The sequence below is a fragment of the Poromitra crassiceps genome (genome assembly GCF_964638095.1).
Source record: "Poromitra crassiceps genome assembly, chromosome: 5".
Taxonomy (NCBI): Eukaryota; Metazoa; Chordata; class Actinopteri; order Beryciformes; family Melamphaidae; genus Poromitra; species Poromitra crassiceps.
The window spans coordinates 21,531,870-21,546,900 of NC_139642.1; the positions used below are offsets into that span (position 1 = coordinate 21,531,870).

General features: G+C 42.4%; 2 protein-coding genes across 8 annotated transcripts in view; one reads left to right on the forward strand and one right to left on the reverse strand.

The window, feature by feature from the left end:
- nf1a (neurofibromin 1a) overlaps positions 1 to 15,031 on the reverse strand; it is a gene marked incomplete at its 5' end in the record, with an annotated part of 138,018 nt that overhangs the window by 44,271 nt on the left and 78,716 nt on the right. For all 6 annotated transcript variants that reach the window (XM_083637529.1, XM_083637528.1, XM_083637525.1 and 3 more), the window contains 2 exons: positions 304 to 644; positions 1,166 to 1,598. In XM_083637529.1, the coding sequence (XP_083493655.1) occupies positions 304 to 644; positions 1,166 to 1,598 (774 nt within the window). The remainder of the gene's footprint in view (positions 1 to 303; positions 645 to 1,165; positions 1,599 to 15,031) is intronic.
- Positions 5,649 to 10,122, forward strand: LOC310777467 (uncharacterized protein). 2 transcript variants are annotated; one of them, XM_083637803.1, is made up of 2 exons: positions 5,649 to 5,726; positions 7,079 to 10,122. In XM_083637803.1, the coding sequence occupies exon 2, from the start codon at positions 7,121 to 7,123 to the stop codon at positions 9,023 to 9,025; it is 1,905 nt and encodes a 634-aa protein (XP_083493929.1). In that variant the 5' UTR covers positions 5,649 to 5,726; positions 7,079 to 7,120; the 3' UTR covers positions 9,026 to 10,122. The 2 variants fall into 2 exon arrangements, with proteins under 2 accessions (XP_083493929.1, XP_083493930.1); XM_083637804.1 differs by lacking the exon at positions 5,649 to 5,726 and adding an exon at positions 6,152 to 6,282.

The window sequence follows — 15,031 nt, forward strand, 5'->3', positions numbered from 1 at the left end:
GGCTATAATCAGCCTAAAAGTCATGTGGTGTATCTCCAGCCTTAAAGCTGCACGAGGCGACTTTGCACTTTTAGCAGCTCCAAATGACAATAACAAATTGGAAGCTAATTAAGAGACTTATTGATTTTACTCGTTTGGATTTGTCACTTCTTGTGTTCATAATCGATAGCAGAATCTGCAGGGTAATGACGCAGATGAGTCTTCTCTGCTGTCGCCCCACTTTGTCATTTGGGCTGATAAGACGCGAGTGCTTTTACAATTAAAACACGGCCTGTCGAACTTGAAAGGCTCTGCAGGACTGACCTGAGACTGGGGTCAGAACTGCCCAGGTTGAGCAGGGCGATGTTGAGCAGGGTGCCAGGAACGTCTTTAGGTCTGATCTTGGTGTGCTGGGGGATGGAGTCGGGCTGCGACAGCTCCCAGCGCGTCCGGATGTGGATGATGGACTGGACGATGGCGTCGCACTCCTGGTGCATGAAGGTGAGCGGTGTGCCCTGGTTGGCCATGGTGAGGGTGAACTGGCTCTCGTCCACCAGGCAGATCTCCTCGATCTCTGAGGCGTAGTACACGTCGTTGAGGAAGACAGGCTGGCCAAGGACACGAGTCCGTTCTGCTGAGGTCACCTGCACTGCCGTAGAGCCCACCTGAAATGGCAAGAAAAACAAGACGTTCTTGTTTTCGCCAACGCGAGGCTAACTAAAATCTCTTTTGCAAATCCTACTTTGAACACCTTACACATAAATGAGCAAACCTACATATGTACAGTATCTCTGTATGTAATGTATGCCTGACAGCATTCATATTTGGCAGGGGCATCTGCAGAGGTGCCCAGGCCGGATTTTTGAATTAAGGAAATTAGGGCCGACTAAATGCCCCCAAATGGTTAATTACTGACCAAAATGACGGGACCAAGGTTCAGCACCACGGAGAGCTCCATTCTACTGATGGAGGAATCAGCCAGGGAAGTGGACTATGAAAGCCCTCTGGGGAGAGAGAGGAGAGGCTGCCTGCCAACTGTGTGAGCGGGGCCTGACTAAATGGCCAGTGATTGTGCGCTCCAACGGGTATCAGAACTAGTATGGATATATAATCGACTGAACTTATGGGCAAGTCAAATCTAAACCCCTCCAAATACTCCACTCTACTACTCGGGCTGCAATCGTACCTTAATTGAGACCTTGGTGTCTTTGTGAGCCAGCTTGAGGGCATTGTGGAACACTTTGAGGTCTTCCTCCAGCGTCAGCGTAGCTGCCGGCAGCTTCTGTTGGTCCGGCTCGATGTGCTCGGCCAGCCTGGCCGGGGAGTCGATGAACTGAAGCCGCTTGCTGCCCTTCAGGCCGGTCAGGAGCCTCTCGTGGTACTTGGTGTATTCCCTCACCCAGGTGTTGCAGTTGTAAACGTAGACGGCGGCTACGTTCTCATAGGCAAAGCCTGGAAAGACCACAAACCACTTGGAGAGGAAGTCCGTCTTGAAGCGATTGCTGGGCCCCACGTGGGTCAGATCCACCACGATCTCGTAGGGCTTGGCGTAATAGGGCTTGAGGGTGAGGAGGACGTGGTAGATGAGCAGGTCACCGTTGATTTGGCCCGTTTTGAATCTAAAGAAAGGGGACAAGGAAGAGGAGATCGGGTCAAATTCAGTAGAATTAAAGAACTCAATGCCTTGTGAGATATTGCGTTTTGAGTAGTTAGCCCACGTTAAAGTCTGCCGAAAATCCTTCAATAAACACGTTACTAATCGTTCGTCATTAAATAATTTAAAGACACCGATGACGGCCATTACTTGGTGTGCTTATTATTAGGGGAGTTTCTGAGAAATGACATGATACACAATAATATGCAAACTTTTTTTTGTCTTCCTTCTCTTTTAAGACATCTGTGGTACCAAAGCGAAGGCCCAAAATAACCAAGCCAGAACGAGCCCCCAGAGAGCAGACAGGAAGTATAAGCATCTCAAGAGTGACTCGAGCTGCAGCAGGTGTCTCACTCTGTCCCTCAACCAAGACCTGAACATCATTCGCTCTGCTGGGAACCAAGAACGTAAGGTAAGCTTGCCGATACACGTTTACCCAACTTCTCTTTCTGATCGGACGACAAATGAAATTCGGACACCAACAATGATTACATCTCTAAAAACACAAAATGGCAATTCATTTGTAAAATCAAGTTGTTTTTTTTAGCATGACCTGTCCGCAAAATCATTTTTGACAGCATGTCGAGCAGCTCCACCAGGGTTAGTAGCAAATCAGTACATTGAAAGTCAACTTGAGCAGCCAGGCTGCAGGTTCTGCTGTACTGTGTGACAGTGAGAATATCTTGGCCAATTAACATAGAAATTAGGGAAGCGCACAGTTTTGATTAAATTCCCTTCCGAGTTGAAATAAGGTGAACCAATCTCTGCTTTCTCCGTAGCACACAATGAGGAAATTGATTAACCCATAAAAAACATCACAGCTACTAGAAATATTTCACTACAGAACCCATAAAACTTCCAGTGTTGTCAATTTGAAAGTAACTCTCTTTCTTTCTCTCCATTTCAGAGCACAATGGAAAGCACCAGAACTTCTCTCTGCCTGTTTCTCCTACTCAACCAGCTGTCAATGTGTCCTACCTTTGCAGACCAGGCCGTAAAAGATCCCAAGTCTGTGTTTAGCACAACAGAAGATCAAGGTAGCCACTCAACCTCCACTGTACAGTCTAACCTCATGACCACTGACCAGACAGACCCTTTCACGATTGCCAACAATGCCACCGGTGCCGACAATGGCACCGGTGCCGGCTGCCTGATTGACACCCAGATGGGGGTGATTGCTGTGGCGTCGGCGGGGGGACTGATCCTCTGCCTGCTCGTCTCCACCGTGCTGCTGGCCTGCCAGGTGTGCTACCTGCAGCGCCGGGCTCACGGGCCCCGCCCCTCGCGCTCCAACATGGACCTGGTGAGCGGCACGGGCTACTGGGGCACCGACCGGCCCGAGGTGGAAGGGCTGGTGGGGCCGTGCGACTCCAGCGTCATGCTCGAGGAGGTGAGGTCAGACAGGGAGATGGAGGAGGAGAAGGGGGAGGCTGCGATACGAGAGAAGGGGGAGAAGGTTGAGGCCAGGATGGAGGAAGGCGCCAAAGCAATGGCGTTTGATCCGGAAGAGATGGCCGGTCAGATGCAGAGTTCCACTTCCAGGGACTCCTGTCTGGATCTTCCCAGGGACCTAGAGGACATGCCCCTAGTGGTGTGAGGTAGTAACTCCCTCCCCACTAAACTCCAGCCTCAGTCGAAACCAAGAGCTCAGCTGCACTCAAGACATCAGCAGCGACCTGGCCAGTACAGCTGTCGTGGCTCAACACAAGTTTGTGTGCATTTGGCACATTTCATTTGGGTTACTTTCAAGTCAATTCACCTTGGATTAGTTCAGTTAGATTCATTCATTTGATATGGTGGTATGATCAGTGGGATATGTTCAGCATCACTGTATCAGTTAGTAAAATACTTTTTTTAAATTAGAAACACTCTGCTTGGAATTGTGAGTATATTTTATTGAATTATATAAGAACAGTGTTCTTCGGCTGACTTTGTCAAATTAGTATGACAGAGGATGTGAAGATACTACAGTACTTAAATAAATGAGGAAGGTGTATATTTTTCATGATTTCAGAGAGATCCCAAAAAAGTGGAAGAAGGAATCCCTATTTCATTTTTGCCAAATTAAGTATAACCTTTCATACATCTAACAATTGCGTACAATATGGCACATTCTCTGCCTTCTTGCTTAGCAATTTAGACTGCTTGATTTGGGTTATTTTGCTTGCTTTCCAACCTAACATAGACTGAAGTGAATGCAATAACTTTCAGAGTGTTGACAACAGGGCAGAACAACCACCGATAGATCAGCACACTTCTGAAGCATCCCGAGATCTAGACCCAATTTTCTATGCCAGGGCCCTTGTTTGCTGCTGAAAGCAGACTTTTAAAAAAGCCACGTTGAAACATGTGAATGAGTGTCTCTGTTGACTTGTCTCAGTTGAGCAGTCTCAGATGTCGTAACTGTGCTGCAGGCGTTCTGATCTAACTGTACTTTCATAACTCCTGTGTATGGAAAAGAGGCTGTTCTAAGTAAATGGATGTTTTCAAAGTTTGAATGACTCATTTGTTTCAAATCAATGTTTGACTATTTGACACCTTTTGGGAATGGTAATCGACAAGGGAAAATCCATTACTAAAAATAGATGTCGCAATGCCTATGACATCAACACGCAATCACTGATGAGTCATGACACGACCTAAATTAGTGACCAGTAAATCAAAATGCCATCAGGCCTACATGAACAATAATAAATATGTGTTATTATACCTGGTTCAATAAATAAATACAAATCTGTGAATCTATTTGACAGTGAACAAACTGACCTGTTGAACTGCTTTAATGTAATCAGTAGGGGTGCACCGATCGATTGGCAAGCAATCTGTATCGGCCGATTTTGACCTCAAATATGCGATCGGCGATCGGCAAATTTTTTATATAAATTTTTTTTTTAATAAAAAAAAGCCCTATCACTAATCAGGCTTTCCAACGATATAAAATACAATGCCAATTGGTATTATTAAAGGGGAGAAATAATCAACCTAAAATAACGTTTCCAAACTTTCTTTGAGGAGTTTATATATCGGTGATTGGTAATCGGTGATCGGTCGATGATCGGTGGGGCAAATATTTCCCATAGGCGATCGGCAATCGGTGATCGGTGGCAAAAAACGTGATCGGTGCACCCCTAGTAATAAGGTTGTGGAGTTGAACATGGAAACAGGGAAAAGTGAAAAAAGATGTCTAACATCTCATAACAAAGGGCCTCGCCAGCTGGGCACGAGTTCTAGCTGTACATTTCACAACAGCTTTGAAAACCAAAAGGGAAGTCCCAAAATAGCAAGCTGACGTGGGGACACCAAATTCTCGGATGCATCATGCGTGTTCAAGCGGCCACAAGGTGGCAAATGGTTTTCAATGAACGTCATTGAAGGAAGAAAATACGCTGTTTTTGGGGTGGAGCTGGAGCGTTTCTTCTTCATACAGCAGGTAGATTTATTTTAACAATGCATGAATATCACTGAAAGAAACACAAACCACAGATGTGCCATTGAAAGTCTACAAGGTGAAGCTGGTGAACACTTCATCACTCCTCAGAGCACTTCAACCATAACCGACCAAAGATGTGCAGTCCATCACCTTCACACACCATGACCATGCCTCTCTGAATTTAGACTAGAGTGTTCCGAATGCACAAGGATGTCATCAGTTTCACACACATGCCTCTGAATTTAGACTAGACGCAGTGATACTCAAGCTGAGGCTCTAGAGCCACATGCAGCTCTTTTATGGGGAGTTGTGGCTGTTTTACTGCAAGTCCTACTTATAATAAACGAATAAATAAAATAAAGAAATAAAATAAAGGGAAAGGGATTGCGGGTCTTGCAACGTTTTGGGGTTTTTGTTTTTTTGGTCAATGTGGCTCCTGAGTAGGGGGAGGTTGCGTACCACTGCACTAGTACTAGTGTGTTCCGAATGCACAAGGATGTCATTGGTTTCACACCTCACACTTCCTGTAACTGAAGCAAGAACGAGCCATGCTTTCCACCCGCACCGCCCCCAGTTACTGCTTTCATTCACCGCGCACCATGTGAGCTGTGCAACTGCCGAATATCCTACAAATAACATTTATACCTTGGGGTCCAGTCTTTGGTAAGTACATTTGAATTATTGTAATTGTTATACATTGTATTTATTTAAAATTGATTTAAAATATAAAATTGTGCACAAAAATATTGCATCAACAACACTAACAGACAGAAAGAAATTGGTCAATGAACAAAAAAAAGTTGTGTGTGTGTGTGTGTGTGTGTGTGTGTATGTATGTATATTATATATATTTATTTTATAGAATGAAAATAAATAAATGATAAAACATCCATATATACACACACACACACACACAATATATATATATATATATATATATATATATATATATATATATATATATATATATATATATAAATAAATAAATAGTAATAAAACATCCATCCAAAAATGGTAAGTCCAGGCTTAATGGAGCTTGTACCGTCCAAGAGGAAACAGTCTAAATCTCTAGACCCTTATGCTATGAGGGGAAGCGCAGTTTAAGTCTGTCTACATAAGATCAAAATGTCTGTCAGTTGAGCCTCTAAGAGTATACTTTATTTTTTCTAAGTGGATTCTAGGTGAAGAAACTGCATAAGATCTCTAACCCATCGAATATGTGAGTGATGTGGTGATTCTTGCTTCCATTTCAACAGAATTGGGCTTCTAGCAACTAGAGAAGCAAAAGCTACTGAGGAAGCCTGTTGGATATAGTTAAGTCCTTTTGGACCAACACCAAACATTGCTGATAAGATGGGAGGGTTCAAATGGTATTTCTAAAACAGAGATCCAATAAGGAGATAGTTTCGGACATTTTAATTATTAAAATGGATTTATGCCGGAGCCAAGAATGGGGCACGGTGTGCAGATGTAGGTGTACTAAGAATATGAGTTGAGGGGACAAATGAGAATACAGACGAGTCATGTTATGTCCATTTGTAGTTAAAAATGTATCTAAAAAAGGCAAAAGAAAAAAATTATATTTCTAAAAGCAACATGTGGCATTAGATGGTTGTGATTAGGAAAGGATGATAGGCTACATTAAAGACGTGTTACGGAACTGAGTATGCGGGTTGCTATTTTATTAAATAGATATTCTTTTCTTCTTCTAAAAATCACTATTAATCACTACTAATTAAAAAAAAATTTTTTTTTTTTTTTTAAATGAACATGACAAGCCACATGAAAATGTTAACTGTGGTGTTTTATATGTAGACAACAGGACCCCTGGCTTAACACATTGCCGACTTTGAGTTGCATTTTGAGGAAATGATGACAAATGTCAGATTAGATTTCACAACATTGCCGGTTTTTGCTGAAACTCTTAGACCATTTCCTCATGAGACAGCACAGCTACAGATCCCATATCGTGCATCACTAACTCTATATTTTCTGTTATATCTTCTGTTCATCAGCTACAAAAGAGACAGAAACCAGTCAGAAGACTGAAGAAAATCATGAGGAGAATCTATTTTGCAAGCCTACTGTTTGTGTGGCTGACGGTAAACGGGACAGTGACACCTACACAGAATCTCAACTTCACAATCTCAAGGAGCGCAGAGGTGACCGCAAGTAAGAAGAGCTTAACTTCCCTTAACATGACCCAGCAACAGTTCACCACTGAAGTGCAGGAAGAGCCACCGACAAACGGCAAAGCATCCATATTCTCCACTGGCCGCTTACCTACAAGGGCTAAGAGAAACTTAGCTCTTACTACCGATGGCCAGACAACAAAACCAGGCACGTCCTCAGTTAACATCTCCACGATGACACCTGAAGGAGCTTCACCCACTTTGCTCAGCAAGGCCTCAGGAGCTCACCTCACGCCATCTATCACGGGGGATTTAAGTCCAACAAAGGCAACGACTACCAACACCAGCCCTGGACTTTTACAGCGATCAGCTCAAACAGAGAATTCTGTGACATCTTTACTCGACATCCGTACTCAATCAGCAGATATCCAAACAGCACCAAGCACCGATTCCATCTTGTCTCAGTCAAACAGCCCAACAGGGTCCACCACACCAACTCCTTCTAAACTCAGATCAGCACCAGCAAGTCTTGTAAAGACAACTCAAGCAGACAACACAGAAAAAGAAGCTACAGCTGCTCCTCCACTGGTCGGCTACTTCTCTCCAACCACAGGTACAATGAAGACCCCCAACCCTCTGGCCACTACTGACCAAACTCTTATGATAACTCCAACACAGACCTACAAGACTAAACATACGACCCAAATCTCCACTGGAAAGACATCTACCACGGCTGTTGTAGACAAGTCTCCAAAGGCAGGCACAGTCACAGGTGTTGGTGATGCGGGCGGTGCTACACAGCAAACGGAAGGTACACACGCAGCAACCATGTTCGCCACAAAGAGACCAGTCGTCCCCACCACCACAGCAAAGAGAGCAGTCGTCCCCACCACAAAGAGACCAGTCGTCCCCACCACCACGGCAAAGAGAGCAGTCGTCCCCACCACAAAGAGACCAGTCGTCCCCACCACCACGGCAAAGAGAGCAGTCGTCCCCACCACAAAGAGACCAGTCGTCCCCACCACCACGGCAAAGAGAGCAGTCGTCCCCACCACAAAGAGACCAGTCGTCCCCACCACCACGGCAAAGAGAACACACAAACCTCCAGTGAGGCCAAAACCGTCCAAAAAGCCAGGCACACAGGCAGAGTCCAGTAAGGGAAAAAGCCATGGTACAGCAGTAGCATGGATCATAGGTGTAGCACTGGTGTTGATGATGCTAGCATTCCTGCTCATTTATGTGAAGAAACGGAGGCTCCAGAGACAGCAGGTCAACACTAGAGACTGGGCCGGCCGTTCACCATTCATCGATGGTGGAACTGCCGGCAACGGCCAAGTAGAACTGAGGTCATCCAATCGAATTTCCCTCGCCAGCTTCATCCCTCAGAGGCTTTCCAGGAGGCTGTCCTTGCTCCAGGAAGCAGATCAAGAGTTAGAAGACATTCATACGTTTGGAGACAATCGTGGAGGTGGTACATTCGGAATAGACTTAGCTCGAGAGGAGCTACAAGTCAAAAATGAGACTGCTGCGGTTGTTCCGCAAGAGCCGCAGGTGAAGGAAGCGCCCGAGATCGCTGGAGCTCCGATCCAGGAGACCTCTGCACAAACCGATGACCCGACGTCCACGAATGAGCCGCCACCTCAACCGCCTGCTCCACCTTTAGAGGTCGTTGACATCGGACAGCCGCCCGCTCCACCTTTAGAGATCGTTGATAGCGGACAAAACAATTTGGCAACTCCCCCTGCTCTAGCTGACGCCGCAGATGCTAACCCTCCACTGCTACTGGGTGACGGCCAAGAGGGAGCACACTTAGATGAAGACAGCAAATAAGGCCGGGCAATATATCGATATTTTATCGATATTGTGATATGAGACTAAGATATCATCTTAGATTTTGGATATTGTAATATCGTGATATGGCATCGTGTTGTCTTTTATTGGTTTTAAAGTCGAGCTGAAATGAAAAATGACTTTTTTTCTATTTTAGATGACTTCCCTGGTTATACAGTGCACCTATTTAAGAATGTATGGGAGAAATCACAAAAATTTTCACATCAAAAGTTCATTCATAACAGTCATCTACAGTTTGCTGACATCAAGTAGTACAATTTCAACCAATCAGACAGCAGACTTTTCTAGCCCATAAATGTTAATAATATACATGTACTTGGCCAATAAGTATGTAACATACAAAATAAAATGAACGGTAATGTCTCCATTTAATGTAGAATGCAAAGGACATGTAACTGGCTCGTTAAACTCGCATTCCAGGAATATAATTATTTAGCGCAGCTCGTCGGACGATTGGAAACAGCAGTCCGCACGGAGGCAACCCGCTGTCTAGTCCTCTATGAATCCCACTCGATTGGGGGCAGAACACGCTGGATCCCACTCGATTTTGGGGCAGAACATACCATACAAGCGCCAGGATTGGCCAACGTCAACTCCAGTCCCAAATCCCAGACATGCCCACTTTCCAGCAGTCAAATCAAACTCCTCCACACATAATGTCCCGCCTCTCTCTACCCTGTTTGTCAGTCTGTTTGTTTTCAGTCGGAATACGTCATACAGACCCTGTCAGACACATTTCATGTCGACTTTAAAGGCTGCATTTTAGTAAAGATGTAATTTTCTGAACTTACCAGACTGTTCTAGCTGTTCTATTATTTGCCTTTACCCACTTAGTCACTATATCCAGATTAGTGATGATTATTTATCAAAAATCGTATTGTGTAAATATTTTGTGAAAACACCATGCTATTTGGTCAGTTGTTATTTTTGTTTACTTTTTCATTGTTATTTGCATAGCTGTGTATTTTGCTAAGCAGGAGAGGAAAACCTGTGCCCCTTTTTATTTAATATAGACTATATATTTTATATCTATTTTTTCATTTATAATATATTGTGCAGCTGTATATTTTAAAACAGGGAAGAAAACCCTGTCTGCATTTTAGTCTTGTTTTAATAAAAGTGCTTGTGACATCTCGCATGTGGCTTTGACTGAACTATTTAGCCCCCTTCATATAAAATACCAAGATATATATCGTATCACCATTCAGCTTACAAGAGATATGATTTTTGGTCCATATCGCCCAGCCCTTAGAACACAGGAAACTTACTCTGATCCCTGCCCGAAAATAGGAAACCACTGTCACCAAGATACAGAACAAACCGATGCTGCTTATCTCTGCCTCCACTGCAGAAACGAAGACAATCTGACACGGCATATTTCAAATGACACCATGGCTTCAAAACGTTCTATTTCATCATTAACTGCACATATTGATCCACTTTTATGCCTTAAGACACGAGTCTCAACTGTTTTATACAAAATTGGCATCTAATTTCCACTACAGTTACTTTGTGTTGCTGCTATTCCTTCACTCTAGTTTCAAAAGAACAAATATAGTAATGAAGTGTCTATATATCCTTATTATCTGATGTTAACAAAACATGTTAGTGTAGTGTGTGTCTGTATTAAAGAAGGCTTCTAAGTAAAAAAAACAAAGCATTCTTCTCAGGATAGGCCATTCAAAGGGGAAAGAGAATGCATGAAAAAAGAAGATAGAGAAAAGATAAATATATCGAGAGGGGAATAGAGTGAATGGAAGATACAAAGATAACGATATGGAGAGGGGGAATAGAGAGCTGCAGGAATGAGTCCGGAAGTATACTTCCGGGTTCTTCAGTGGAAAAGTCTATGGGATTTAACATGGGGGGTCTCACTTTTTTTCCATTTATATATATTGCACCCCTCAGCCAACTTTTACACTTAAATATATAAAATAAGGTCTCTGGGGTTAACAAAAGTGTATGGGAACGCGAATCTGGGTTCTGCATGATAATCTTCACAAACATTTGTATGACTTTTGGAACGTAATTTTTTTAACACGATTTTTATAAAACCCTTCAAAAGACATACAACTTATTCACGTTTGTGAAGAGTATCATGCCGAAGCCAAATTCGCATTTCCATAAACCTTTGTTAAGCACAGACCTTATTTGATGCATTTAAGTAAAATCCCCATTCTAAAAGCCCACAGACTTTTGCACTGAAGAACCAAATGGCGGCGATTTCTGGATCAAGCCTAGAAAAAGCCATCATCCCTCCGGTGCTCTATAGACTGAATGGAAGTGAAGAGTGAGGCTGAGCCTCTGGAAGGCAGGCCTGACACCATTAGGGAGTTGTGCAATGCTGCAGTAACTGTCCCTGTGTAGATCAGTGCTGCTGCCCAGCAGTATACTGTACTAAGCATACAGAGAGCCATAGAAAGTTTGTCAAAAGCATAAAACAATTAACTATGAATCAGACTTGAAACAACATCTGCAGCAGAAAGCAACTTCAAATTTACCCTATTTTCACCTGTTCTTATTTTCAATAAGAGCCATCTTTTATCATCTGATATATCATGGTCTTTTAGCTCACGCAGGATGAATTGAGTATAGAGCCCGACTGATGATACTGGATTTTTGAGGGCGATGCCGATACCGATATTAGGGAGTAAAAAAATTCCGATATCGATATATCGGCCGATATTCTTATATTACACACGATGATATTACACAATTTTTTTGCAATGATCCCTCAAATATCAAACACTTGACAAAGATATCACTTGACATGACTTGAGATATATAATGTAGGCAGGATATTTTACAGCTTATCAATCAACTTTATTGTCCAAAATGACATCAATGCAATGAAACTGTAAACTTCACTGGGAATTGAATACCGTAATTATAAATAACTAGAAATACAAAAACACAAATAGAACAAATATAAAATATCACTTGAGTTAAGAAAAAAGATCCAATATACGCAACATGCTGTCTATAACTTAAAAAATACAAAATAAAAAAATATCGGTGATATCGGCCAACATATGGTGATGCACAGGGTGTGTGCGTGTGTGTGTGTGATTAACGGTCTGTCCCCGCCTGATAAGGTTTGATAAGGTCTGTATCCTTGCTTGAACTTCCTACAGTCGTTTAGCCCTGCATGTATTTTGGGCCAAAGGCAAACACACACACACACACACACACACACACACACACACACACACACACACACACAGTGTATGTATCTATCATAATTGTCTCTAGTGATAGAGAAACAAGCAATGTCTGCTCCCCATCCCCACACCAAGGATTCTCACAGCAGAAACTATGTTCTTTATCCCCCTATAAACATGTCACCCAGACTGGAAGATACAGCAGGCATCAATCCAGGGATCAGTGCCCAACACCTTCACAGCCTCCCCAGCCACCCTTTGAATATATGTCTGATATAAAGTCCCAACGCTACAGAGAATATGACTGTATCTGATACAATGTACCAACGCTGCAGAGAATATGACTGTATCTGATACAATGTACCAACGCTGCAGAGAATATGACTGTATCTGATACAATGTACCAACGCTACAGAGAATGTGACTGTATCTGATACAATTTACCAACGCTACAGAGAATATGACTGTATCTGATACAATGTACCAACGCTGCAGAGAATGTGACTGTATCTGATACAATGTACCAACGCTACAGAGAATATGACTGTATCTGATACAATGTACCAACGCTACAGAGAATATGACTGTATCTGATACAATGTACCAACGCTGCAGAGAATATGACTGTATCTGATACAATGTACCAACGCTGCAGAGAATATGACTGTATCTGATACAATGTACCAACGCTACAGAGAATATGACTGTATCTGATACAATGTACCAACGCTACAGAGAATATGACTGTATCTGATACAATGTACCAACGCTACAGAGAATATGACTGTATCTGATACAATGTACCAACGCTACAGAGAATATGACTGTATCTGATACAATGTACCAACGCTACAGAGAATATGACTGTATCTGATACAATGTACCAACGCTACAGAGAATATGACTGTATCTGATACAATGTACCAACGCTACAGAGAATATGACTGTATCTGATACAATGTACCAACGCTACAGAGAATATGACTGTATCTGATACAATGTACCAACGCTACAGAGAACATGACTGTATCTGATACAATGTACCAACGCTACAGAGAATATGACTGTATCTGATACAATGTACCAACGCTACAGAGAACATGATGGTATCTGATACAATGTACCAATGCAACGCTACAGAGAATGTTAAAGGAGAAAATATGACCATAATTGCTTGAAATAAGTCTTTGTATTTATATTGCAGCTGATAGGAAAGCAGGGGGTGGTGGAGTGCTGGAGAAAGAGAAGCAGGTAAACTGAGTGAGCTGACAATAGTTATTTTGGTTTTGTTTGACTTCTTGCAGCCAGGGAGCTGACTAGGGACAGTCATAGTTCTGAATGCACAAAAAAGGCAAAAAAAAAACCATTTTGTCACATCCTATGCCTCAGTTGTTGGGTTTTTTTCCACTGCTGTTGAGGAAGTCTTTAAGTGTGAATCTAAAAAAAGGGTGTGACTCATGTTGTGGCAGGATCCACTCATTTCAAGTATTTATTGCCTAATGCAATGTAAAAAAAAAAAGAGTGTATTTAAATGTAATACGCTGACTGTAAAGTTTGTCATTTGCTGTCGATCATATTTGTACCTGTATCTAAACATCACATGGAGCCTATATGCTGTATCTAAACATCACAAGGAGCCTATATGCTGTATCTAAACATCACATGGAGCCTATATGCTGTATCTAAACATCACATGGAGCCTATATGCTGTATCTAAACATCACATGGAGCCTATATGCTGTATCTAAACATCACATGGAGCCTATATGCTGTATCTAAACATCACATGGAGCCCATATGCTGTATCTAAACATCACATGGAGCCTATATGCTGTATCTAAACATCACATGGAGCCTATATGCTGTATCTAAACATCACATGGAGCCTATATGCTGTATCTAAACATCACATGGAGCCTATATGCTGTATCTAAACATCACATGGAGCCTATATGCTGTATCTAAACATCACATGGAGCCTATATGCTGTATCTCAACATCACATGGAGCCTATATGCTGTATCTAAACATCACATGGAGCCTATATGCTGTATCTAAACATCACATGGAGCCTATATGCTGTATCTCAACATCACATGGAGCCTATATGCTGTATCTAAACATCACATGGAGCCTATATGCTGTATCTCAACATCACATGGAGCCTATATGCTGTATCTAAACATCTACACCAAAAGCTGCATTTTGAACCTGAAGCAAAAAAGACATTGTGTGTTTGTCTGTTGTCTCACCAATGAATGAAATGAAAAGGCAAGAGTATGGGCACATAGCACGTTAATTCAACAAATGATGTGTACAGTTACATGTTACAATGTTACACCAACACCCTGTTAGTGTACAATGAGTTGCTCTTTGCCATCTACATATTAGGAGACAAGTTTCAAGATTTCTCGAGATCAGATTGAGAAAGAGCTGCAACGATTAGTTGATTGACTGAAAATTAATGACCAACTTTTTTTTGTTTAACGATTAATCATTTAGACACATTTTTAAGAAATGATCTTGTTCCAGCTTCTTAAATCTGAATATTTTCTGGGTTCTTCTATCACAGTAAACTGATTATCTTGAGCCCAAAACGTACAGAAAGCGTTAATTGACGCGCCTCGAATGAGGCGCATCAATTTCTGCTCATAGCGCCCTGCAAGCAACAGATACCGACAGCACAGAAGCATCCGTATTTCGGGGAGAATGTCACTAATTTATATGTAGGCAGGCACAATGACCGATGAATAAAAAGTTGTTATATTGTAGTTTTGCGCCGCTGTGAGCCAGAGGCTGTAATTAACCGTCCTACCTGTGCATC

Bases quoted from the DNA above. Each gene is read 5' to 3' on its own strand.
- LOC310777467 (XM_083637803.1), top strand. From the start codon at position 7,121: ATGAGGAGAATCTATTTTGCAAGCCTACTGTTTGTGTGGCTGACGGTA.